Consider the following 27,956-nt stretch of genomic DNA (forward strand, 5'->3'; position numbering starts at 1 on the left):
TTCTCAGTTATTCATAGAGAAGACATTCCTGAGCAGTTTTGGTCTTGGTTTGCCTTTTGAAAGAATTATGTGTTGGGGGCTGCAGAGATGGCTCAGCGGTTAAGAGCACTGGCTGCTCTTCCAGAGGTCCTGAGTTCAATTCCCAGCAACCACATGGTGGCTCACAACCATCTGTAATGAGATCTGGCGCCGTCTTCTGGCCTGCAGGCAGTACACTGCCTACATAATAAACAAACAACAAACAAACAAACAAATAAATAAATAAATCTTCAAAAAAGAATGACGTGTGGGCAGGGACTCTTAGCTCAGTGTGAGAATGCTTACCTAAAATTCATGGGATCACAAGTGTGAGCCACCCCACTAGTTTTTCATGCTGTGCCCTGGCATGGATCAAGGAACCTTGACAATATCCAAGTCACATCCTGGTTAGTGCTTTTTTCTTTCTCTCTGTGTAGCTTTGCCGCTGCCGCTGCTGGTGGTGGTGGTGGAGGGTTGGTTGAGGCAGGGTCCCACGCTGTGACCCAGGCTGACCTGGAACTTACGGTGTAGCCCAGGCTCCTCTGAGCTTTCGGCTCTCTTCCTCTCTCAGTCCTGCAAGTGAGGCATTATAAACCCCACAGATATTTGAGAATAGTATGTTCCGTGACAGTCGACACCTGTAGACCACTGTAGCTACTTACTAAGTCGATAGGGCTTTCTGATTATCAGGAAAAGGCAAAGCAGTTACATGTTATTCCTGATGTTTCTTTGATAGGTCATTCCAACTTGGAATATCTCACCAATTAAGAAGGCCAATGAAATTAAGGTAAACTTAGGAGACGTCATTGTTACTCTTTTCCCAAAGTACTTAGTTTTGAAACTTAACTACTTCTTTTGTACACACTAATTATAGACATGCCTCCCCCCCCCCCTTTTCCTTTTTTCTTTTTTTATACAGGTTTGGGATTTTCTATTCTGTTACACCTAACCTTGCACCTCATGGAGTCATACAAACTCTGCCTGTGTTGTTTGATGTGACTGCACATTAGATTCACAGAATTCTCCCCTGGACCCTAATATCTTCACTTTCTTTTCCAAATTGTGATTTATGCTTCCCTTCCCTGCTTCCCTCCTCCTCCCCTCCCTCTCCCTGCCCTCCTCCTTTCCATCTGTCCTCTGCTGCTGCTGGAACCCAGAGCCTTATGCGTGGCGGGCATGCATTCTGCCTCTGAGCTTCCTGTTCCCCAGCCCTGTGCCATTTCTCTCTCTTTGTTATTTTCTATTGACTTACTTGTCTTGTGTGGTGGGTGGTGGGAGCCCCTGCCATAGCATGTGGGAATTGGTTCTGTCCTTCTGCCTTACCGTCCTGAGGATTGAACTCGGTCATTGAGCTTGTGTCTCTGGCTACTGAGCCGCGCCCCCTCCCCTCCATCTTTTGTGTTTCTATTAAAGCAGCCTCCACAGTTTGTGGATATTCACCTTGAAGAAGATGATTCCTCAGACGAGGAGTACCAGCCAGATGAAGAGGAGGAGGATGAGACGGCTGAAGAGGTTAGTGAGGCTCATTGTGAGTGCAGAAGAAAGCTGGGCTTGATAAGGATGGGCTGCTTTAGTGACTGAGTACTGCCACCCACTCTATAGAGATGATGGAGACGTGCTTCTCTTTGCTAATAATTTCTTTGCTGTGAGGTGTTTTTCTGCTCTTCAAACCCCCTACATATTTCAGCTTACATTATGAAATGTAACACATACAACACCAGGATATACTATGATCTCAGCACTTGGGAAATGGAGTTAGGAGGGTCAGGAGTTCAGTTTATCTTCAGCTACACAGTGTATTCTAGTCACTGTATTAGCAACCAGCAGACACGTGTACCGCCACCCCGATGTCTTGATGGTTATTTGCTGTTTTCTATATAGTCCTGTCACCTGAATAGACACCTCTGTATACTATGGTTTCATTTTTTTGTTATGAACTTTATCATTTTTTCAATTTTATTTTAGTTTTGAGAAAAGGTCTCAGTATGTAGCCCTGACTGGCCTGGAGTCCCCGGTAGACCAGGCTAGCCTCAAACTCATAGAGATCCTCCTGCTTCTGCCACCTGAGTGCTGAGGATGAAGCTGTTTGCCACCATGCTTGGTTACTAACGCTTTTCAAAAGAGTCTTCTTCTTCTCCTTCTGTTTTTTGTTAATGCCTTACCCTTTGACAGTTTATAATGAAGATGAGGCTACATAATTATTTTACATACTGCATACTTGTGTATGTATGTCTGTCAGTGTTATCTGTGGGTGGGTGTGTCGTTTGTGTGTGCATGCCACCGTTTGCTGTGGGGATCAGGACACGTGGTAAGAGTTGATTCTTCCCTTCCACCATGTGGATCTGGGGAGTCAAAGTCAGGGGGCCAGGCTTGGTCATGTGCACCTAGTCATCTGCTGGCCATCTTGCAGCCCAAGTCCCAAGGGACTGGTATTTCATGATTTATTCTGTTGTGACAGTCGTGCTCTGGACTGAGGTTGGGGCACACTCGTGAGCGTGCACTGGGTTTATTTTAGAGCTTATTGGAAAGTGATGTTGAAAGCACTGCCTCGTCTCCACGTGGAGTGAAGAGATCCAGACTGCGAGCGTCTTCTGAAGTGGCTGAGACAGACGAGGAGAGTGGCATGTTGTCAGAGGTAACCCAGCGTCAGACGAGAGAGACTTGGACATATGTGTGAGCAGTGGCTTCTCTTAGGAGTAGCTGATTTACCAGTGGTAATTGTGGGTTGCCACCTTTTCAAGTCCCTTGAGAGAATGAAAAGCTAAGGGATGACTGAGACCTAGTCAAGGTCCAAGAGGTTTTCTGAGATCTCACTGAGGGTCCAATGTGTGCAACCCATGTTTAAGTACTGTCTTTAAAGCCAAGCAGTTTTCTGTTGCTCTCACTGGATAGGATGAGGCCTAGTTAGATCCGTGTGTTGAAATGGCCATTCATTTGTCTACATCTAGAAAAGAGGACAATGGCCACCTAGCTGCATGGGAAGACCTACCTTCCCTCTCTTCCTGTCTTCGTAACACAGTGTCCTTTTTAATCAGGTTGAGAAAGTCACCACACCTGCTGTGAGGCACATCAGTGCTGAAGTAGTGCCCATGGGCCCCCACCGCCTCCCAAACCGAAGCAGACCCGGGATAGTGCTTTCATGGAGAAGTTAAATGCAGTAGATGAGGAGCTGGCTTCTAGTCCTGTCTGCATGGACTCTTTCCAGGTGAGCATCGGGACTCTGAATTGTGGAGAAAAGAATTTAGGGATTTTCATTTCAGACTCTCAGGTATGGGATGGGGCTGACAGATTAAATTTCTATATAGTTGTCACACCTTTGTCTGTATTTGATTTCTCCCTTAGATTGTGCTGGTTTTTCTGAAGTAAAAATGGCAGTGTTTTTGTTTTTATTTTTCCTTTATCATTATTATTATTTATTAATCAATATTTGTTTGGGATTTTGAGACAATGTCTCTCTGTGTAGTGTTGTCTGTCCTGGAACTTACTCTATAGACCAAGCTGGCCTGAAACACCCAGACAGTCTGCGTTCTCTGGGGAATGTACTAGGGAATGCCAAAAAAGGAAATTCTAATAGAAAGTAATGCCTCCCCCCCCTCCTTTTTTTTTTTTTTTATTGAAACAGATAAGTGGCAGGTAGGTCTCTTTGGGTTCAAGACCAGCATGGTCTAGATAGTGAGTTCTAGACAAACCAGGGCCAAATATTGAGACTTTTTCTAAAAGAATAAGTTAACAGAGTCGGCCAGTAGTGGTGCACGCCTTTAATCCCAGCACTCGGGAGGAAGAGCCAGGTGGATCTCTGAGTTTGCGGCCAGCTGGTCTTCAGAGTGAGATCTAGGACAGGGCACCAAAACTACATACAGAAACCCTGTCTTGAAAAACGGAAAAAAAGGGCTGGATAGATGGCTCAGAGGTTAAGAGTGCTAGCTGTTCTTCCAAAGGTCCTGAGTTCAATTCCCAGCAACCACATGGTGGCTCACAACCATCTGTAATGAGATCTGGTGTCCTCTTCTGGCCTGCAGGCTTATATGCAGACAGAACAGTGTATACATAATAAATAAATAAATCTTAAAAAAAAAAAAAGAAAAAGAAAAACGGGGAAAAAAAGATGATGTTTGATGCATTTCAGAATTGCAGGGATGATCAGCATATACAAATTAGTAAATATAAGCCATTGGATGGTGTCACACGCCTTCACCCCAGCACTGGGGAGGTAGTGGCAGGTGAATCTCTGTGAGATTGAGGCCAGACTGGTCTACAGGGCAAGTTGCTGGACAGCCAGGACTGTTACACAGAGAGACCCTGTCCTCAAAAACCTGTCCCCCACATCATGCTTAATAAAACACAAAGTATTCCCACTAAGATTAAGAGGGAGACAGGGGTGTCCACTCTCTCCAACCATGTTCAGTATAGTGCTTGAAGCTTTAGTTAGAGAAATTATAGGGGTGCAAACGAAAAATTTACATTTGATATTCTGTACTTAAGAGAACTTCAAAACTCTATTTGAAAATTCTTAGACAAAATGAACATACAGTAACGTGGCAAGATAATTTTTTTTTCTTTCCTTTTGAGACAGGGTCATTCTCTGGCCAGGAACTCAGCAAGACCACGCCACCATACTTAACCTTTTTTTTTTCTTTTAGATTTTTTATTTATGTGTCTGTGTCTGTGTGTGTATGCCACATGTGTGCCTGTGCCCTAGAGGCCATTGGTCCCTCTGGAACTGGAGTTGCAGTTGTAGCCACTTGTAGTATGAACCAAGCCTGGGTCTTTGTGAGAGCATCAAGTACTTAAAACTACGGAACCATCTCTCTGTCCCTCCTTTTCCTTTGTCCTGGAGATGGAATACATGACCTCATGCATGTACAGCAAGCAGCTGATTGTTGACAAAGATACCAAAATATACATTGGAACTTTTAAATAAATGGTGCTGAGAAACTGTATATCCACATGGAGAATAATAAAAGTAGATCCCTTTATCTCACTGAATTCAGAATTCCACACTAAATCGATCAAAGGTATTAGTTTAAGACCTAAAACATGCCATCTCCTCCCCACCCACCCACCCAAAACTTCTTTTTTTTGACCATGTTCCATGTATCCAGGCTGGTGTCCAACTCCTGAAGCCAAAGATGACCTTGACTTTGATTTTCCTGCTTCCACCCGGAGGTGCTGGCATAAAAGGCATGCACCTTGTTTGGTGTTATGTGGTACTGGGAGGTGAACCCATGGTTGTGTGCATCTGGACAGGCATTGGATGAGCTGAAGTATGTCCCCAGGTGGACAGTGTTTTGAGGGTTCTTTAAAAGTTAGCAGTGAGCCGGGCGTTGGTGGCGCACGCCTTTAATCCCAGCACTCGGGAGGCAGAGCCAGGCGGATCTCTGTGAGTTCGAGGCCAGCCTGGACTACCAAGTGAGTCCCAGGAAAGGCGCAAAGCTACACAGAGAAACCCTGTCTCGAAAAACCAAAAAAAAAAAAAAAAAAAAAAAGTTAGCAGTGATGAGGTGACTCAGCACTTCCATCCAAGAGAAAATTTACTTATGGAAAATTCTACAGAAAGCTGGGTGTGGTGGCTAAATCTTAGAATCTCAGCAGGGCAATAATCATAGGTTCAAGGCCAGCCTAGGCTTAAATTAACAGTAAAACAATACAAAACAAACCCCAAACCACGTAACAAAGCAAAAACAAAAGTATGCACAAATATTTGTAGCAACAGATTTTTTATTTTATTTTTTATTTTTTATTATTATTATTTTTTTTTTTTTTGGTTTTTCGAGACAGGGTTTCTCTGTGTAGCTTTGTGCCTTTCCTGGAACTCACTTGGTAGTCCAGGCTGGCCTTGAACTCTCAGAGATCCGCCTGGCTCTGCCTCCCGAGTGCTGGGATTAAAGGTGTGCGCCACCACCGCCCAAGCCTCAGATTTTTTTCTTTTGTTTTTTTTCCTTTGTTTCTCAAGGGTTCTCCATGTAGTCCTAGCATTCTTAACTTACTCTATAGACCAGGTTGGCCTACCCTGTCTCCTGAGTGCTGGGATAAAAGCCATGAGCCACCACCACCAGGCAAGCAACAGAATTTCTCTATCTTTGGTTGTGAGCTTAGCCTTCAAAGGCTGAGTGGTCTTCCAGCCTGCAATAGAATTCTTTTTTTTTTTGGATGATAAATCATATTTTTATTTTCTATGGAATTATAGAGCTTCTGAATTGGAAGGACTACTTGGGGGTGATGTCACAGGTTTGTGATCATTTGGGAGACAGAAGCAGGAAGACCTTTTGAGTTCAAGGCCAGCCTGGGCTCCTGGATCCTATCTTAAAATAAGTAAATGACAATCCAAAGACGGGAAGAGCCACAGCTGTCTGCTAATCCCAGTCTGTAATGATGTACAGAAATGTCTGTGTTAGTGGTTCTCAAATGTGAGCATGTCCAAATTACCAGCAGGCTTGTTACCAGAGGTGAGGGTCTGGAATTGGAGCTCAGTGTTGATGCGGGAACACAGCTCTCACCACAAAGAAGCTAAGAGTGTCTTCTGGAACCAAATAGGAGTGACCATGGCCTGGGGATATAGACTTGGGTCACCCACCCCAAGTTCCATGTTCTGGTGTGGGAACTGTTTCATGAACTTTTTTTAGACATAGAAAATCATGATCAGGGCACTTATCAAGTTGAGGGAAGCAGCAGGGAGGTGGGGAGAAGCCTGCTGGGGTACTTAGGAGCTAGCCCACAGCAGCATTTGTAGCCTTGTGGATTGGTGGAGCCAGCCTGCAATAGAATTCTTAGTGGTGCATACATAGAGATAACTCCTTGTCTGGTATCTGGTGAGTGAGTAGACAAAATGTGGTATGTCCATAAGGTTCATTGCTTTTGGTCACTAAAAAAAGTACTTCTAGGAACTGGTGAACTTTGAACACATTATGTACAGTGAAAACACTCTGAAACAGGCTGAATGTACATTGTGTGATGCCCTTATATAAAATGTCCAGTAAGTAGACAACACATAGACATGGAAAATAGATTAATAGTCAGTATGGATTGGAAAGAGGCCAGAAGAAATGACTGCTGTGAGTATGGGATTTCTTTTGTGGATAATAAAGTTATTGCAGAATTTGTTACATTATATTTTTGTGAATATATTAAAATCCACTGAATTATACTCTTTGAAAGTGTGAATGTTGGGACTGGAGAGTGGGCTCAGTGGTTAAGAGTACTTGTTGTTCTTGCAGAGGACCTGGGTTTGATTCCAGTACCCACATGATGGTTCACAACCATCTGTAATTTCAGTTCCAGGGTAGCCAAATCCCTTTCTGTGGCCAATGCACACATGTCATGCTCACACATATATTCAGGTAACAACACACACACACACACACACACACACACACACACACACACACACCAACTCATAACAAAAAATAAATGCTATTTTTTAAAATCTTTATTTATTTTATGTGTATAAGTGCTCTATCTGTAGTACATCTTTATGCCAGGAGAAGAGGGCATCAGATCCTACTACAGATGGTTGTGAGCCACCATGTGGTTGCTGAGAATTGAACTCAGGCCTCTGGAAGTGCAACCAGTGCTCTTAACTGCTGGCCATCTAGCCAGTCCCTAAAGAGTAAACCTTAAAACAAACAAACCACCATCCATCCTGGCACAGGAGAAACCATGATTCCAGAGGTGGTAAACCCAGGGCACAGCTTCTGCATTTCATACCTGATGTGCTGAACTCTGAGGTTTCCCCAAAGTCGGTAAACTTGTGGCTGCAGAATTGTGGCAGTGAGGAACTGTGTTGACACTCTTTTCTGTCGAGAACTCCAAATATTTAATAAAAAAACAAAACGTCAGACAACCAGAACTTACCAGGAATTAAAACTGTACCTTTACAAGTTTTCACAAGGAATTCAGAAGAAAGGAAATCCGAGTTGTTGATGGTTTTTTGTTTGTTTTTGTTTATTGAGGCTGGGTCTCACTATACAGGCCTATCTTGGAACTCTCTGTGTAGAGCAGCCTGTCTTTGAACTCACAGAGGTCTTCCTGGATCTGCCTCCCATGTGCTGTAATTAAGGGCGTGGCCACATCCCCAGCTGGAAGACAGTAAACCTGCACTGTCTGGAGGGAAGAACTAGGTTTTTAATAGGTCTGTTGTAGAGGGTGGAGCTGGTGAATTTGGAAGCATTATTTTCACCTACTGGATGCTGTTTCTTTGTACTTTGGCCAGCCCATGGAGGACAGTCTCATTGCATTCCGAACTCGGTCTAAGATGCCCCTGAAAGATGTTCCTCTGGGCCAACTAGAAGCTGAACTTCAGGCTCCAGATATCACCCCGGATATGTATGACCCGAATACAGCTGATGATGAGGACTGGAAGGTGTGGCTGGGGGGCCTCTTAAATGATGACGTGGAGAACGAGGGTGAGTGGTTCTGTTTGCAGTTATCAGTTCTCATCCACTCAGTTCTACTCTGTCTTTTGGTGTGGGGGAAACAGTGTTACAAGTAGAAGCTTTAATAATGGGTTTGTGGCTCCACGTGTGAGGTCAGACTTGTTTCAGGTGTTTGGGAGGTTGAGACAGGAAGATGCTGGAAGGCATGAGGCTAGCCTGGGGAAACATAGTAACACTTGTCTCAAACAAAAGGAAGTGATTGTAGAGGCTGAAGTCATCGAGCTCAGTGGGAGAACATGAACTTAGTTAGCATTTAGGAGGCAGCTGCATTCCATTTCTAGCCCCCCAAAATCAAAGGACAAAGAATAAAAACAAAAAAGGAATCGTGCCAGTGAAGAAGGTTTCTTGTTTTTCTTTGTTTGTACATCAGAATCAACACAGGATTTCTATGACTTCAGAGGATAGATTCAGCAGGGTAAGGAGTCTGCCACCAAGCTGATGACCTGAGTGCAATCCCCAGAATCCACAAGGGAGAGGAGACATCTGAATCCCATTAATTGACCTCTGACCCTGTGTGTGTGTTCATCACACACATACAGACATATAGAAATCCATAATAGTTAAAAATTGTCCGGGCAGTGGTGGCGCACGCCTTTAATCCCAGCACTCGGGAGGCAGAGGCAGGCCGATCTCTGTGAGATCAAGGCCTGCTTGGGCTACATACAGAGTGAGTTCCAGGAAAGGCGCAAAGCTACACAGTGAAACCCTGTCTCGAAAAACTTAAAACAACAGGATGAGGTGAGGATTTCTCTATGAGCAAGTAAACCATTCTGTAGTGGTGATAACCAGCTGGGTTTCCTGATTCCATTTAACTCTAGAACTGTCTACTTAGAAATGGCATCACAACCTACTAGTTTTAAGGACTTGGTTCCCATGGTTCCCATATCTGCTCCTGCTTTAGGTACCAGTCACAAACCTCAGGATGCTCCACCTGAGCATGTGGCCACTCCTTGGATTGGAATAATTTGTTTGAGTTGAACGAGAACTCAGAGGATCTTGTCTATGGTTTAGTATGAAGGAAGCTTCAGACACGTAAATGAAGAGATGCCAAGGGAGATACAGGAGAAAATGTTCATGTTCTCTCTGAGCACAGGCCTAACAGAACCAAAGGTGTTCAGCTGTCTGGAAACACTCAACCATACCCTGTTTGGTTTTATGGAAACTGTTGTGTAGCGTGATTCTAAAAGACTGGTGTGGAAACCCAGCCAGGCTTGTCAGTTGAGGTTGGTGGCTTTTCTGTACAACATTCCTTTCCTACTATATGACCCAAGACCTCAAGGTGTTTCTTATGACTAAGGTGGGTCAGAGAATTTCCTATGATCAGCTAAAGGCCATGAAGAAAGGAGGTTTTATACCTGGGCTTGGTGAGAGAGGCCTGGGACTGTCGTAGAACACCAGATATTTATCATAACCTCAGACGTATTTTTGGACTCATTTAATTCATATTTACATGGCCATTATGTGAATCTAATCGTTAGTATTCCCTCTCTTGTTTTTGGACTATTTTAAGTGGTAAGGATCCTTTCATGTTACATAGGGACACAATTTGTGTGTGTCCACGGGTGTGTAGAGGGCAGAGGTCACTGAATAGGCTGGTCAGGTCTCTGCTTCTGCACTTCTAGGCTTACATTTGTACCTCCATGTCCAGCTTCTTTACTTGTATTGTGGGGTTCAAATGCACTTCTCCATGCTTATATGGCAAGCACATTACTGAATGTAAATAGAAAACTGTATATACAATTTCCCTTTTTACTGCAGGAATTGACACTCATGCTGAGAGGTCAGCTGCCACAGATCTGGGACAGCAGGAAGCCTGTAGTGGAACCAAGGCAGGGCCAGGGTCTCTCTTCTATTAGTGTTGGGCCTCTCCATTCCTTCTCTACTTTATTTCCTTTGTCATTTACCTTCATTCTCATCCTGTATTTTTGACATGACTAAAAATCCATGATTTTTTCTTGCATTGTCAATATATCAGAAGAACTTTCCCCTAGAAGCTAATATTTGAAAAGTCCAGGGAAAGCACTCAGATGTTTGATCTGTTGTGGTATGTGGCTTGGACACGGACACATATTGTCCTGGGGTTGTAGCACCTCACATGGAGCCCTTACATAGCAGTGGGGTGAGCTATGCACGGACCCAGAGGATATTTTACAGTAAGTGGGGTGAGGGTATTGATCAAATCAAAGTTTTGATAAAGCAGAGTCAGTCAGTGAGTAAGTACAGCTAGGAATAGAAGGGGCTGAAGAAAAGAAGTGGATAAGTCCTAAGTGCTTGGATACATGTTACTACCACACTGTTAGTCACAGTGTACATTATTGTACATTTTTATAGTACTTCCCTCCTGTGGGCATTGAGTAAAGTCTGCATAGGTGGCAAGACAGGCTCCGGGCCTGTAAGTCCCTCTCTTTTTCCCTCCTTTTCCGTCCTTCCTTTCCCGCTGTGCCTAAAGCAATTCCTTATTTCTTTTCCTGAAAGCCAGGATTAAAGGTTTGCACCACCACACACGTACATCCATCCACGGGAAACGTCGTACACATAAAAAGAAAAGCATGCAACAGTTTTTCTTTGGGGACGAGGTCTCCCTGTAGCCCTGCTGAGATGTCTCCGATGGCGGAAGTGCTTTCTGTAGAGGCCTGAGAAGCTGCGTTTGATTCCCAGCACTTGTGTGAGGGAGAGCACTGACTTTAGTTGTCCTCTGGCCTGTGCATGTGCAGTCCACCCGTGCACCCACACTCAGGAGTGACACAATTCCAAACCAAGGGAAAGCAGAGCTCGCTTTCAAACTATTACAGACTTTAAAAACTATTATATACTTTTTCAAAGTGTAAAACAAACAAGCAAGCAAACATAGAGAACCACCCAAAATTTAAAAGGCTTGGCATGGTGGCTGATACCTTTTTTTTTTCTTTTGGTCTTTTGTGACAAGGTTTCTCTGTGTAGCTTTGTGTCTTGGCTGATACCTTTGAACTCAGTGTTCTGGAGGTAGAGGCAGGAGGATCTATGTGAGTTCAAGGATAGCCTGTTCTCCAAAGAGTGTCCCATACCAACAGGTCTACATACATAGTGATGTGTATGAGTGTTTTGCCTGCACGTATATATGTATACTACATTTGTGTGGTGCCCAAGGAAGTCAGAAGAAGGTATTGGATCCCCTGGAACTGGAGGTATTGATGGTTGTAAGACACATCTGGATGCGGGGACCTGAACCCCTCCTTTTCAAGAGCAACATGTACTCTTAGCCATCTTCCCAACACTCCCATTTTCCCAAAACTAGAATGTATTTCCCATGAGAGCTCTGTGGGTGAGATGCCCAGCTCATCAGAGGCAGGGGGCCTGCCTTGGGGACCTAACACAGAGTCCTTTCCTAATTGTTGGGAATTTGTCTCCTTTGTTTTCCCCCTATATCATAAAATGTTCATTTGGGGCCATTGGGATTACTTTCGAGTAAAAGTACTTGTTGTAATCCTGATGACCTGAGTTTCATCTCCAGAACGCACATGGTGGAAGGGGAGAACCATCTTCTGCAGACTGTCCACAGATCTTGACACGTGTGTGCTGTGCTATGTTGGCACCCCCCCACACACACGATACATTTGAACAGCAGAAGGAAAGCAGTGTTGTTTCTGTGGGGCACACTGATGGATGTGTGACTACTGAAGTGGGTCGTGGGAAGCCTTCCCTGTGTTGCTGCTTGTTGACACTGAATGTTGTTGGGAGGAGAGAAGGGAGCCTGGCTCATAGTAGAAAGTAGGTGCAACAACAAGTGTTCTGTGCAAAGTGATACTCACAAAGTATGGGGGGAAATGTGACCTAAAAATCAGGGAAGGTGGAGCACTCACGACCCCTTCCTGTATCATAACCCTTGGGCAGCAGAGTACGAGGACCTTAACCTTCCTTGAGGGTATCTAGTGATAGGTAGTAACTTCTAGGCTGGCTTGGTAACTTAATATGACCCTGTCTCAAAGAAAAGAAAGAAAAAAGCAAAGGTCAATGAGATGGCTCTGTGTAGAGGTGATTGCTGCCAAGCCCAGTAACTCCAGTCCATCCCTAGGACTCACATGGTGGTAGACGAGAGTCATCTCCTACGAGTTGTTCTCTGAGCCCCACATGCAAGCTCTCTTAATTACTATTCTATTGCTCTGAAGAGACACCATGACCAAGGCCACTTACATAGAAAGCATTGAATTGGGAGCTTGTTTACAGTTGTAGATGGTGAGTCTTGACCATCATGGCAGAGGACGGTAGTAATCAGGCAGGCATCGCACAGGGTTAGTAGCTGAGAGCTTATATCTTACCTGAAAATTGGAGGCAGAGAGACTGGGCCTGGGGTGAGCTTTTGAAACCTTAAGGCCCACCCCCAGTGACAGACACAATGAGGCCACAGCTCCTAATCTTTGTCCAAAACAGTTGCATCAACTGGGAACCAAACATTCAAATATATGAGCCCATGGGGACGATTCTCATTCAAACAACCACACATGCCAAGGCTTCCACACACACATATACTCAAATAAGTGCAATGAAATAAAAAAGCAAAATATTCTCATTGAAAGATTCTTTAGTTTTTGTTTCTACAGGTAAAAGTTCATGGTTGGGGGTCTGGGCATGGTGGTACGGTGATGCATGCCTGTAATGCCCTAATTTAGGAAGCAGAAGCAGGCAGATGTATGGGTTCGAGGCCAGCCTGGTCTACTTAGTGAGTCCTAGGTCAACTAGGCATACAGAGTGAGACTGTCTCAAAAAAAAAATCACAGGAAGATAGAGAAAGATATATATACAGACACACACACACATACACAGTGAGAGACAGAGATTGACAGAGACAGAGACATTGTCTGGGGAATAAAAGAGGCAGAATTTGTAAAAGTGTCTAAAATCTTTCCCCCCAGATGAAGCGGATGATGATGATGATCCAGAATATAACTTCCTGGAAGATCTTGATGAACCAGACACAGAGGATTTCCGTACTGACCGTGCAGTGAGAATCACTAGTAAGTTAGTTTGTTCATTCTTGTCTTGTCCGCATGGCTTTGTTTACTCTGTAGATGTGTTGGAGGCTGAGGGCCAATTCATATTTAGACAATTAAGTCTGCTTTGTTTATTTCTGTAATTGTTTAAATACAGAGCTTATGCAGAAAGTTGCTTTGTACACCTTATAGTTCTATGTTTGGCATTTACTATTTGGTAAGGGTTGTACTATTCTCTGAATGCCAAAATGAATGTGGTCATGGCGTCTGCCTTGCAGGCAATGAGCTTAATGAGGGGATAGAAAGTGATAGGTGCTGTGTAGGTGCTGTGTGCTTGAGGGATGCCAGTCTGTTGAAAGAGGTTGTTCTTCTTAGAAGTCTTAGGGAAGGAAGGATTCATAAGATAAGACGTTTTAGCCAATGAAGCATGATTAAGAGATTTTCAGTGAAAGGTGCCAAGACAGAAAAGGCCCATTGCAAGCAGAAGGGACCTGCCAACTGTAGACACAGAGGTCAACTTGGGAAGTCAGTTCTCTTTCTACCATGTTGTTCCTGGGGATCCAACTGAGGTTATTGGGATTGGTGGCTGTTGTCTTCACACACTTAATGTATTTGCTTTATCAGATAGCACTCCAAGTCCATATCTACCTGTTCATCTTCTCATTTTGTTTTGAGATAGAATCTCATTATGTAGCCAGAGTTTGCCACTGACTTATATAGCCAATATGGTCTTCACTCCTGAACAGCTAATTTACATCAGCCTCCTGAGAACTGGGATTATAACTGCTTTTCTTATAAAATCATTTAATATTGAACAGTCCACTAGAATTTAAACTTTAAGAAAGGAGACTTCTGGACTGGAGAGATGGCTCAGTGGATAAGAGCACTGACTGTTCTTTCAGAGGTCCTGCGTTCAATTCCCAGCAACCACATGGTGGCTCACAACCACCTGTAATGAGATCTGGTGCCCTCTTCTGGCCTGCAAGGACACCTGCAGACTGAACTCTGTATGTATAATAAATAAATCTCTTAAAAAAAAAAAAGGAGACTTCTGCCAGGCAGTGGTAGTGCACGCCTTTGATCCCGACACTCGGGAGGCAGATGCAGGCGGATTTCTGTGAGTTCGAGGCCAGCCTGGTCTACAGAGCAAGAACCAGGACAAGAACCAAAACTACACAGAGAAACCGTGTATTGAAAAACCATAACAAACAAACAAACAAATAAATGTGTGGAATTCTAGAATCAAACAATTTGGTGTCGTTTGCTGCACACCAAAATCTCTCAGAGATTGTGGTAGGAACTGGGTGTTGATTCAAGACTCCAGTTGAAAAACCTGGATCTTCTTCATCGGGACAAAAATCACATCATTTTAAAAGCTAGCAAGTCTTTTCTTCCCTGCTAGAAAGCTGGTGCCAACATGTTATTTTGCTGACAGCCTGTCAGTTGATAAACTAAGTGATGTGCCTCCTTCCCTCCCTGTACTTCTCCCTGACCGGGACTCTGGAATTTGAACTGATAATGCCTGCATGCTCTCAGTCCAACCCGTGTATGCAAGACCCTTTGTCTTCAAGCTGTACATAAACTAGCCTGTGACCCCAGTAAACATGCAGCCCAGGACAGAGACTTCCGAGTGGTTCTTTGCTCATAAGTATTATGGCCTTCTGACACCCTAGCCTCTGTTCTCCTCTTGGTCCGAAGCCTGCTGGCATGCCTTTGAGTCTTGTGGCTCAGGCACAGATAACAACACTTCTGTCTTTTGTTCTTCCATGTACCCCAAGCATCTTGAACAGGAATTGAAGCACAGTTGGTGTTTTCATAACTCTCTTTGAGTTTCTGCTTGAAGGATGGATATGAGCATTTGTTCAGATGCCTTGGGAGAATAGAGGTTTTCCTTATTACAAAATGAAACTCATCTCTGCTAACATACTTCTTTGCCTTTTCACAGAAAAAGAAGTAAACGGGCTGATGGAGGAGCTGTTTGAAACTGTGAGTAATGATTTTTGAGTGAGCGACTTGGTGAAATTCTTTAGTAAGCTCTGTCCTTTGCTCTTAGGTATTTTCTCTCCAGCAGAATGGTCTGCCTGTGTCAGAACCAGCAAGGAGTACAATGGCCAGGAAATTCTGAGCAGTGGACTCTCAATGATCCACATGTATTAGACGCTTATTATCTACATGCTATTCCTAGGGGCTGTCATTGCAAACTATCATTTGGACACACTGATCGTAGAGACATTTTTTCTTGAAATCGTCTCTTGATTTTAGGTTATTTTTCAGTGGAAGCAGAGGTCTGTTTAGTCCAGCAGAGTTTACATTCCAAAGAGAGACTGGAGTGATTGGTTCCAAAGAGAATGGCAGGAAAATCTGCCTGTTTAAAGATATTATGGGTGTGTGGGGAAACTGGAGAGATGACTTAGCATTTAAGAGCACCTGCTGCTTTTCCAGAGGATCCAAGTTCAATTCCCAGCACCCATGTCCAGTGGTTCACTACCACCTGTGGTTCTAGTTTCAGAGGATCTAATACCCTCATCTGGCCTTCTTGGATATCTCACCACATCCCCATCACACACACAACACACACACACACACACAAAAAAAAAAAAAAGAAAAGAAAAGTCTTATAAAAGAGAGAAAATTCTGGGGCTGGGAGAGAAAGCTTTGTTGGTTATGTGTTTGCAAACAAGCATGAGGAACTGAGTTCATATCCGGGAACCCACATAAAAGCCTGTCTTGTGGTGTGTGCTTGAAATCCAACTCTGGTGTGCACAGAGACACTGGTCCCTGGAGCTTATGACAGTCCCGATTTAAAAATTGATTGAGGAGTGGGCTAGGAGGTGGTGGGTAGAGGGGTGGCTGTGAAGGTGGAGCTACATGTCCTGAGCTGCAGAACCAGCTTGATGCTCCATGTTACTGCTCCATGTTAGTTACTGCTCCATGTTACTGCTCCATGTTAGTTACTGCTCCATGTCACTGCTCCATGTTACTGCTCCATGGTAGTTACTGCTCCATGTCACTGCTCCATGTTAGTTACTGCTCCATGTCACTGCTCCATGTCACTGCTCCATGTCACTGCTCCATGTTAGTTACTGCTCCATGTCACTGCTCCATGTTACTGCTCCATGTTACTGCTCCATGTTAGTTACTGCTCCATGTTACTGCTCCATGTTAGTTACTGCTCCATGTTACTGCTCCATGTTAGTTACTGCTCCATGTTACTGCTCCATGTTAGTTACTGCTCCATGTCACTGCTCCATGTTACTGCTCCATGTTAGTTACTGCTCCATGTTACTGCTCCATGTTAGTTACTGCTCCATGGGACTGCTTCATGTTACTGCTCCATGTTACTGCTCCATGTTGTTACTGCTCCATGTTACTGCTCCATGTTAGTTACTGCTCCATGTCACTGCTCAATGGGACTGCTCCATGTTACTGCTCCATGTTACTGCTCCATGGGACTGCTCCATGTTACTGCTCCATGGGACTGCTCCATGTTACTGCTCCATGGGACTGCTCCAAGGGACTGCTCCATGTTACTGCTCCATGGCAGGCAGAGCAGGCTACTACTCAGCAGTGTGGCATGTGGCTGAGCCCACAGCCTCAGGAGTGCTGTGATGGCCATGGCCCCAACCAAGGAGGGAGATGGTATCCCCTCAGTGGAGGTGTTTGAAGGGGAATCTGGGAAGAAGGTGAATGTGGCCGAGCTGTTCAAGGGCAAGAAAGATATGCTGCTTGGAGTTCCTGGTACGTTTCACCCGAACTGTTCTGTGACCCACCTGCTGGGTCCGTGCAGCTGGGACTCTGAGGGTCAGATGAAAGCCCTCTGTCCCTCCCATCTTCCCCACACAGCTCCGAACTGAGGGGCCCAGCACCTCCTTACCTGGGGTCACTTAACTAGGATCATAACAATATCTCTGCACTAAACAGTCTGGTTTGTGTCAAAAAATGAGAAAAAAAAAAAAGAAAAAAAAAAGAAAATGCTTGAGGAAGATACCCTACATCAAACTCTGGTCTCTACATTTACACAACACACATGTACACACATAAACCACACACCAAGGTGTTTCTGTGGAAGAGATTGGTTATTTTGGGTTATCTATTCTCTCTCAGTTTATGTTATAAGTTGGCCAGTCGAAAGACTTCTTTTTGAGTTATTAGCCATTGTTAGTATGGGACCCTGAGACTCCTGAAATGGGAATAGCTCCATTATAGCTGTGATTTAAAAATAAAATAATAAACTAAATAAATAAAATATATAAAAATAATAAAATTTCTTCATATTACTCTTCCCTTTCCTGTCTTCAAACATTCCAAATACCTCTCCTTGTTCTCTTTAAAGTTCATGTACTCTCTTTTCATTAATTTTGTTACATATATATGTATATTCCTAAATATACATGTATAACCTGTTCTTTCTGTACACTATTACTTGTATATATGTTTGTGCCTGGGCTCCACAACTCTGCATTTTGAGAACAGTGGGAAATACTATTCATTATGTGAATGAGTGTTTTTCCTGCATGTCTTTCTGTGTACCACATGCCTGGTGCCTATGAAGGTCAGAAGAGGGCATTGGATCCCCTGGACTGCAGTGAGAGATCGTTTGTGCTGCCACGTTGGAGCTGGGAATTGATTCTGGGTCCTATTCGCCAACCAGTGTTCTTAACCCCTGAGCCAACTCCCCTCCTAGGGTCTCTTTTGAATCCCAACATTATTAACGCTCCTGAATTCTCTACTTTTGCTAATACTTACTATCACTAGAGAGACGAACATAAGGAACATTCCCTTGAGAAAACCCTCCTTTTCATTTGCCCACAGTTCCAAGATGAAATGGGATTCTCTAATATGGAAGAAGATGGCCCTGAGGAAGAGGAGCGTGTTCCAGAGTCTCGGCCAGACTTCAACACCCCTCAAACCCTACGGTATGCTGACTGAGATGGAGAGAAGGGATAATATGTTTCTGAAGAGGCTTGGTAGTTTTGGTTGTTTTTTGAAGAAAGTATAATTAGTCTTCCCTCACCCTCTTGTTTTGCCCTAGAGGTGAGTTAGTTAACAAACCAGCAAACCCAAGTCTCCTGGTTATGGGGCAGTACAGCTATAGACAGAGCTGTATCTGTTTGGGAAGGGAGAGAGATCACAGCTGGCACTGAGAGCAGCCTTTCCATGCAAGTGGTTGAGCATTACTTTCATGCTAGAAGGTGGCATTGGATCCCCTGGACCTGGAGTTATAAATGGTTGTGAGCCACTGTGTGGGTGCTGGGAGTCAAACCTGAGTCTTCTGCATGAACAGGAAGTGGTACAGTAAGTGCTCTTAACCACTGTACCAGCCCCCTTCTTTCCCTGCTCCTATATCCTGATGCTGGCCCAGGGCCTAAGCATGGATTGCTGACTCTCTGGACGTTTTCACTTGTTCTCCACCCACTTAGACACACCCATTCGACTGCTTGTTAATGTGCATTGCTGAGCATGCTGTCCTGGGCTCCAAAGGGCACAGCTTTCATTCTTTCTCTTCTTCATCTCCCTCCTTCTGACAGCTACTGGGAATCTGAGCTTGATTGCCCTGTTGTGTTCACTCCTCAAATGGTCCCTGGACTTAGCAAACGAGTTACCAAACCAAAAACCAAGGGTCTGGAGAAATGGCTCAGAGGTTGAGAGCTCAGACTGTTCTTTGAGAGGATCAGAGTTCAGTGCCAGCACCCACGTCAGGTGCCATCCCCTGTAACTCCAGCTCCAGAGGATTAGATAACCTCTTGTGACCTCTGGGTACCTGTAGTCACATGAACAACCTTACGTGTAGACATAAACACCCATCACGAAAAGGCGGTCTGCCAAGTATATCACGTCCGTTTACAGAGCAGTTACCTTGACCCAGGGGCCTATGACCTCCACAGCCACAAGTCTTTGCCCTGGCTTACAGAACCTAACATGAGTTCCCTCCTGTGAGCTGGGTCTTAAATCCAAGAGGCAAGCAATTGGTTGTACCAGAAGCAGCAGCATCTTGCCTGTCATGCTGATAGTGCATCATTTAGACTTCACAGCTGAGCAGCACCTTTGGTGGTGATTTTCCACAAACAGCCTGCATGGTACTTTTGACCTAGGATAAAGACAGCCTCCAGGAAGGCTATTTCTAGCGCCATGACAGCTCGATTTTTGTATGTCCTGTGACAGAAGTGTGCAGAGTCTTTAGTAAAGGAATGTGCTATGTAGTTCTGGACAGCAGTTAGCAGCAGTTATGGTTTATGGAGCCTCAGGGCATCCCTGACTACTGACTAGCTCAGACAGCAGTAACCTACCTCTTGCACTGAGTTTTCACCCACAATCCTTTTAAATGAATCAACTAACCTGGGCTGTGGGGTTCACAGAGACTGAACCAACCATCAGGGAGCCTTCCTGGGTCTGAGCTGGGGCCTGTGCAGATCATGCAGATATGTCATGCTTTTGTAGTTTGGTCTTCTTGTGGGACTCCTAAGAGTGGGAGTGGGGCTGTCCCTGACTCTCTTACCTGCTTTTAGGACCCTTTTCCTTCTATTGGGTTGCCTCGTCCAGCTTTAATATGAGAGGAAGTGCCTAGTCTTACTTCAACTTGGTATGCCGTGTTTGGTTGATATCCCAGGGCAGCCTGCCCTTTCTGAAGGGATAGGAGGAGGAGTGGATCCGTCATGGGGAAGGATGGGGTCCAGGAGGTGAGGGCAAACTGCAGTCTGGATTTAACATATGAGAGAAGAATAAAAAACTAAGGGAAACAAAACAATACCTTAAGTCCTGAGGATATCTTTGTTTAAACTCGTTTGCTGATTTTACTATTCTTCCGAATCCTTTAGCCAATCTTTAAGGCTTCTAAAGGTTAGCATTATATAAGGAGACATTTTTACAGAGAGTAGGGGTTCTCTCTGAAGGCCATGATGTCCAGTCCAAGCATACATCAGTTCAGCAGCTAAGGGAATACTGAAGCAAAATGTTAGTGATGTCCAACACAGCATGGAAACCATTTATATCAGTTGGGATGCTTGGATGATCTCTGCTTCTTGTTTGTAGCTTAATTGTGTGAGAGTGATCCTCAGCAGAATAAATGTTTACTCCTAGCAAGGAGGAGCCCAGTGAATCTGGTCAGTTTCAGGGACTTCCTGGTGATATTTTGGAAATTTATTTCCAGTCTTGAGAGGCTCCCTGAAATGATGGGATGTTTGAATCTTGAAGAAAACTGGTATACCTTAATGTAGTACACAGACATACATGCCAGCAAAACATTCATACACATGAATAAAAATAAATAAACCTCATGTTTGTGAGTTCAAGGCCAGCCTGGTCTATGACATGAGTTCCAGGACAGCCCGGTTGTGGACAGGATGCACAGTTGTGGTAGGCAACACCAGAAAGGAGTTTGAATGGGTGAAAGATACTTGCATGGAGGTAGTATAGTAATGTTTGAACTAGCCACTCTTTGTTTTCATCTAAGCTGCTGTGGGTTTTAGCATTTCTTTCTTGTTACATGGTAGCAAGGCTTTGGCAGGTTTCTGTGTTTTTGTTTTTGTTGCTAGGAATCAAACCCAGAACTCAGTTATAAAACAAATATTTTCTACATGTAACGCAAGTATAGCCTCACCCTGGGCCTTCCCTTTTAAAGAAATGAATGAAGGGCAGCCAGAATCGAAAGGGCTGGAGTAGAAGGTAAATGAGAGACCACATGGTGTGCTTTTGGAAGCTTCTCCGCCCGCCATGTTGGGAAGACGTCATAGAGTAGATGTGTTGGTAGAATGCAAGGATGGTGAGGCCCAGGTGCTGTGGCAGTCTGTTACACAGGTGTTTCTCTGCTTTTCTTTTTTTTTTTTTTTTTTTTTTTTTTTTGGTTTTTTGAGACAGGGTTTCTCTGTAGCTTTGGAGCCTGTCCTGTACTAGCTCTGTAGCCCGGGCTGGCCTCAAACTCACAGAGATCCACCTACCTCTGCTCCTGAATGCTGGGATTAAAGGTGTGTGCCACCACCACCACCCGGCTCTGCTTTTCCTTTTTAATGTAATTTTTCTCTGTGTGTGTTTCCTATAGGCAATTAATTATATCAAAAGAAGGTGAAAGATAAATCAGAGTTCTCTTTGGCATTGCTAGAGATTGACCCCAGGCTTCTAGCATTCTAGGCATGTGCTCTTCTCGGGGAACAGAATTATTTCATTTGAATGTAATCCTAACAGTCTGAGGAAATGATTTGTTTAAGGAGCATAGATACTGGTTATAGTGAGATTTGAAGATCAAAAGTATAAACATGCTGTGGAGAAATGGCTCAGTGGTTAAGAGCACTGGCTCGTCTTCCAGAGGACCCAGGTTCAATTCCCAGCACCCACATGGCAGCTGACAGCTGTCTGTAACTCCAGTTCCAGGGGATCTGACACCCTCACACAGACACACATGCAGGCAAAACACCCATGCACATAAAATATAAAAAGATAAAGTTTATCTTAAAAAATGAAAATAATTAAAAAAAATAGCCGGGCGTTGGTGGTGCACGCCTTTAATCCAGCATCGGAGGCAGAGCAGGCGATCTGTGAGTCGAGCAGCTGGGCTACAAGTGACTCAGGAAAGCGCAAAGCTACACAGAGAAATGTCTCGAAAAACCAAAAAAAAATAAAAAAAAATAAAATAAAATAAAAAAAATAAGTGGACATTGTTCAGGCTTGGTTCAGATGTCATTTCAAGGAATTTGATGACCTATGAAAATATACAGATTTTTTTTTTCCTTGTGGGAATAGGTTTGAGGAACCATTGGCCAACTTGCTAAATGAACGACACCGGACGGTGAAAGAGCTGCTTGAACAACTGAAAATGAAAAAATCTTCCTCCAAACCACAGCCTGAAGTAGAGAGGCTTAAACCTCAGAAGGAGACGGTCCATCAGGCTCTGATTCTAGACGCAGCACAGAGGAGCAGGCTTCAGCAGCAGATGCAGCAGGCAAGACTTTCTCATTGCCATGTGATTGCATCATTTCCTAGCTTAACACTGAAGCCGAAGGGAGCAGTGTTGTAAAGTCAGAGATGGCTGTCCTGCTTCCCGTGGAGACCGGGGCCATAGGACCCCGAGTCCGTAAGACCTTGAGAGAAGAGCAGGCACGCAGATAGAGACCTCGCTAATTCTCAGGATGAGGGAATTCAGAGTTCTCGACCACACATTCACACTTGAGTAACTGTCAGTGTTGCGTTTTCCTCTCTCAGTCTTAGTCTCTCTAGTGTGAGGTTCAAGTTTGTCTGAGTTTGTGGTTTTGTTCTGAGGAAAATATCTCAGAAATTCATACCAAGATCCTGCTCTGCTCTAATGCCTCTGAGAAGCAAGATGTGTGTGATACATTTGCAGACTTCTTGGTAAGATCTGTGTTTCTGAAATGGCAACATTATGAAGTGTCTGTTTTTTTCCTTCCCAGCATGTTCAGCTCTTGACACAAATCCACCTTCTCACCACCTCCAACCCCAACCTCAGCTCCGAGGCCAGCACCACCAGAGTATTTCTGGTAAGGTTCCACACATCTATAACTCTGAAGACTTAAGTTTGACGTTAGCCTGACAAGTCAGTTTTCAGGTGAATGTTACTCACTGGGTGTGATCTGTGTTTCTCCTTCTCTACTGGATGTGTTTGGTCGCTGAACCTATTGTTCTTTTGCTTGACAGAACACTGAACTCAGGAAACATTCTGATGTCATTTTAATTGCATCCTCCTCATCTTGGGATCCTTTTTTTTTTTTTTTTTTTTTTTTGAGACAGGGTCTCACGTAGTCCAAGGTAGCCTCAGACTCCTGTAGTTCACCTTATGCTTCTGATTGCCCTGCCTCTGCTTCATAAGGGCCTAGTTACGGATGTACACACAGTGGCCAATTTATGGGGTCCTGCAGATGTAACCCAGGACTTCCTGCACGTTAGGCAAGCACTCTCCTAAGTGAGCCTCCGGGCTCTCTCACCCTTTGATACTTCTATATTTAAGGATGTTGAGTTCATGACCTGTTTATTAGGCTCAGCTTTGTTTAGTATAGAATTAATTTTGCTTATGACGTTTTTTAAGTGTTTTGAAAGATTTGTAAACTTTGATGGGTCCTTCCTCCTTCCCATACTCCCTTTCACCTCTCCCCGCCCCCTCCTTTTTCATCCTTGTAGAATTAATAGTAGATATGTGACAGGAGGTCAGAAGGAACTCCCTATTGGGAAAAGCTCTCAGGTAAGAGCGCCCTGGAGGAAGCCCTTTTGTGGTTCTATGGTGTGTTTGAATATGCCAGACTTATTTGTGGTAAAAGTCTGTTCACTTTTTAACTGTATTCAGATGACCATGAGAAAATTTTCTTTTTTTTAAGATTTATTTATTAATTTATTTATTATGTATGCAGCATGTATGACTACAGGCCAGAAGAGAGCACCAGATCCCATTACAGATGGTTGTGAGCCACCATTTGGTGCTGGGAATTGAACTCAGGACCTCTGGAAGAGCAGTCAGTGTTCTTAACCTCTGAGACATCTCTGAAGCCCAAGAAAATTTTCTTTTGGTGCATATTTCAGAAAATTTTAAATAATTAGCTTTATTTTGTGTATGAGTGTTTTGCCTGCATGTATGTATATGGACAACATGTGTGCTTGATGATTGTGAGGCTAGAAGAGGGTGTCACATCTCCCTGGAACTAGCTTTATTAATGGTTGTAATCAACCTTGTGGGTGCTGGGAACTGAGCCTGGGTCCTGTATAGAGCAATAAATACTTTTTAACTGCTGAGCCATCTTTCCAGACCTTTAGAAAATATTTCTTTACAATCAGGAGGTGGGTATGGTAATCCCCTTTATTTCTAGTACTTTGGTGAATGAGAAAGTAGGATCCTGAGTTCAGGGCTCTCCTGGGCTACAGAGTGAGACTCTCAAAAGTCTGGGGTGGTGTGTGTGTGTGTGTGTGTGTGTGTGTGTATCTAATTTAACCCCCCTCCAAACTTACCCTTACCTCTCACCCCCCTCCCCCACCTCTGTTTTGAGGTTAAAACCCAGGGCTTTGAACATTCTTCTCAACAGATCTGCTGATGAATCTTGATTCTAACTTGAGAGTGTAAGATGCATCTGCAAGACTGCAGAATGTTCAGTGACTTTAAACCCAAGTGTGACAAATGAATGGAGGTCCAGTTCCCAATCGCTGGGGACGAAGACAGAGTAGTCATAATGGAATGATGTCCATTAATAGAGACTTTTACCTGCCTCTAATCCTATCAGGAAGGGCCCTTTTCCCTTCAGAGTCTGAGGACTGTGGCATTAGTTGTCTGGAATCCTCTCAGATCTCCCTTGTGTCCTTTATTCTCAGAAAGAGCTGGGAACCTTTGCAGAGAACTCCATCGCCCTTCACCAACAGTTCAACCCCAAGTTTCAGACCTTGTTCCAACCCTGTAACTGGATGGGAGCTATGCAGCTCATTGAAGACTTCACACATGTCAGCGTTGACTGCAGTCCTCATAAAACGGTCAAGAAGACTGGTAGGAGATGAATGAATGAGTCAACTTCAGCCTTTGATTTGCAGTCAGAGACGAGTCTTTAATAAATTTTTTATGTGTAATTCCTTTTTTTGTTAATTTTTATATGCATTGGTGTTTGACCTGCATATCTTTGTGAGGGAGTCTGATCCCCTGGAACTTGAATTACAGACAGTTGTGAGCTGCCATGTGGTTGCTGGGAATTGAACCCGGGACCTCTAGAAGAGCAACCAATGCTCTTAACTGCTGAGCCATATCTCCAACCCTATGTATAATTCTTTTTTTTTTTTTTTTTTTTGTTTGTTTGTTTGTTTTTTGAGACAGGGTTTCTCTGTGTAGCTTTGCGCCTTTCCTGGGACTCACTTGGTAGCCCAGGCTGGCCTCAAACTCACAGAGATCCACCTGGCTCTGCCTCCCGAGTGCTGGGATTAAAGGTGTGCGCCACCACCGCCCGGCTCCCTATGTATAATTCTTAAGGATGGAGTGTGCAGAATATTTATAATTTACGTTTTCTGTATTTTATCCTTTATATTCTAGGCTTGAGTATTACGTGACAATATCTATGCTAGGGCAAAACTTAGAAAGCCAAGAGCCAGAATAGGGATTCAGGAATCCCTGCTAAAAACTGGACTTGAACGACATGTGGAAAAGTGTTCGGTTTCACGAGAAAAGTAGCTGGGGTTTGGTAAAGATGAAAGTCACACTGTGAAGGTTTGGTCATGGTCAAGTTCTTTTTTTTTAAATTTATTTATTTTTATTTCACGTACATTGGTGTTTTGCCATGGGTGTTGGGTCTCAGGAACTGGAGTTACAGATGGGTGTGAGCTGTGATGTGGGTGCTGGGAATTGAACCCGGGTCCTCTGGAAGAGCAGTCAGTGCTCTTAACCACTAAGCCATCTCTCCAGCCCCCTCTTTTTCTTTTTTTTAATGGTTTATTTTCCTTTCATATGCATTGGTGTCTTGCCTGCCTGCCGGTCTGTATGAGGGCGTCAGATCCCCTGGACTGCAGTTACAGACAGCTGTCAGTCACCATGTGTGTGTCTGGAATTGAACCTGGGTCCTTTGGAAGAGCAGTCAGTGCTCTTATCCACTGAGCCATTTCCCCACCCCCATGTTTAAGTTCTTAGTCTGAATCATTAAGATCAAATATTTGTGACTGGGGATGTAGCTCAGTGGTAAAATACTTCCTACATGTGTGACAAATGTCTAGTGTTGATTTCTCACTTGGGGCCTGAGTCTACAATCAACATATCATTCAAAGGTGGAATGTCACTTACACTTTCTTTGTATTTTTAAATCATGTTGATATATTTACACATACACACACGGGGTTGAGGGGGAGAGATAGATAGATCGGTAGGTAGGTAGGTAGGTAGGTAGGTAGGTAGGTAGGTAGATAGATAGATAGATAGATAGATAGAAGATAGGATAGGGGGAGAGAGAGAGGGAGGGAAGGAGGAGAGAGAGAGAGAGGATAGAGAGAGAGAGAGAGAGAGAGAGAGAGAGAGAGAGAGAGAGAACATATACACTATACTACACAGGAGAGCTGTGGAAATTGTTTTATCTCCTTCACCGTGTGTGGGTCCCAGGAGCCAGGAGTTGAATTCAGGTCATCAGGCCCTGTTGCAGTTTTCTGTACTGAACCTTCTCACTGCCATCTAGAATACCAGATTTGTAAAAAAGGATAAAGAAAGTATAATTTTTATCTTGGCAGAACAAAAATCTTGCTGAAGTCCTTTGTCTCGCAAAGCTTTTTAAAGAGAGAAGGGATGAAAAGATGTCTGAGGATATCAGTGTGTGTGGGCACTGCTGGGTGCCCTGTGTTCTTGTCTTAGTAGATAAAGTGTCCCACACAGGAACGAACAAGGGAATCAGCTTGGTTCAGCTCCTGTTAGGCAATGTTAGGTTGAAAGGACTGGAAACTTGAGGGAGTCAAGTCAGAGAAGATCTCTGCTCTGTATAAAAATGGATTTATACACTTTTGTGAAACTCTTTGGTCCTTGGGTTGTACTGGTCACAGATTTTTTTTTTCTTTTTTCTTCTCTAACAGCCAGTGAATTTCCCTGTTTGCCAAAGCAAGTTGCTTGGATCCTGGCCACAAACAAGGTTTTCATGTATCCAGAGCTTCTCCCCATATGTTCACTGAAGGCAAATAATCCTCGGGATAAGATCATCTTTACCAAGGCTGAGGACAAGTGAGTTTACTGTGAGGATGAAAAGAATGCGTTAGTGAAAGACAAGACAGTTGCTTTTGAGAAGCATAGGTGAAATAAGATGTGCATGGTAAGGACACAGACCAAAGAAAAGCCGTGTAGATGGACAGAGTTTCCGCAGTGTCTTTTGCAGGACATGCCACACAAGTTGTGGTTAAAGCTTTTTATTATCATTGTCTCATTTTATGTATAATGGTGTTTGGCCTGCTTGTATGTCTGTGCCCCATGTGCAAAGCAGTGCCCACAGAGGCCAGCAAAGGGAGTTGGATTCCCTGGAGCTGGAGTTCTGCACTGTGGTGAGTCACCATGTGGATGCTGTTCTCTGACCCTGGGTCCTCTGGAAGAGTGGGCTGTGCTCCTAAGCCCTGAGCCCTCTCTCCAGCCCTCCACACACATTTGTGAAGCATTTAAAGGCATTGTTTAACCTTTTGTTTATTGTAAGCCAGTCTTGTAGTAGTACTGAAAGCAGATCTTCAGAGTAAGAAGTTTCTACCCTATTGTCCTCCAGCCCAAAGACCGTGGTTCTTGTTTCTTTTACTCTCTTCGCCTTTTAGTTTCTGACCCTCCTCCTACCTCCTAAAAGGTGGAAATACAGATGTGAGCCATTAGCCTGGTGTTTGTGGTGCTGGGTGTTAAACTCTGGGCTTTGTGTTGCTAGGAACTGTATGAGTTACTGCCTCAGCTCTCTCATGGCATTCTGATAGAGCTTCAGTAATTTAAATAATTTTATAATTAGGTTTTTCAAAAACACAAGGCCTTGTCAGGGGCTGGTGCCCACGCCTTTAATCCTAGCACTTGGGAGGAAGAGGCAGGTGGATCTATGAGTTTGAGTCCAGCCTGGTCTATCTAGCAGGTTCCAGG

At 44.0% G+C, this 27,956-nt stretch overlaps 1 protein-coding gene and 1 non-coding gene across 2 annotated transcripts in view; both read left to right on the forward strand.

The window, feature by feature from the left end:
• LOC114707902 (GON-4-like protein) overlaps positions 1 to 27,956 on the forward strand; it is a 66,281-nt gene that overhangs the window by 19,462 nt on the left and 18,863 nt on the right. The window contains 13 exon segments of the mRNA XM_037206774.1: positions 755 to 805; positions 1,432 to 1,530; positions 2,534 to 2,653; positions 3,054 to 3,105; positions 3,108 to 3,223; positions 8,228 to 8,420; positions 13,340 to 13,441; positions 15,363 to 15,403; positions 18,230 to 18,333; positions 22,151 to 22,349; positions 22,816 to 22,902; positions 24,716 to 24,884; positions 26,933 to 27,077. Of these exon segments, the coding sequence (XP_037062669.1) occupies positions 755 to 805; positions 1,432 to 1,530; positions 2,534 to 2,653; positions 3,054 to 3,105; positions 3,108 to 3,223; positions 8,228 to 8,420; positions 13,340 to 13,441; positions 15,363 to 15,403; positions 18,230 to 18,333; positions 22,151 to 22,349; positions 22,816 to 22,902; positions 24,716 to 24,884; positions 26,933 to 27,077 (1,478 nt within the window).
• LOC114707967 lies at positions 7,651 to 7,813 on the forward strand. Its single transcript, XR_003736732.1, has one exon. It is a non-coding gene; the product is annotated as a U1 spliceosomal RNA (small nuclear RNA).

The sequence above is a fragment of the Peromyscus leucopus genome, chromosome 6 (genome assembly GCF_004664715.2).
Source record: "Peromyscus leucopus breed LL Stock chromosome 6, UCI_PerLeu_2.1, whole genome shotgun sequence".
Lineage (NCBI taxonomy): Eukaryota > Metazoa > Chordata > Mammalia > Rodentia > Cricetidae > Peromyscus > Peromyscus leucopus.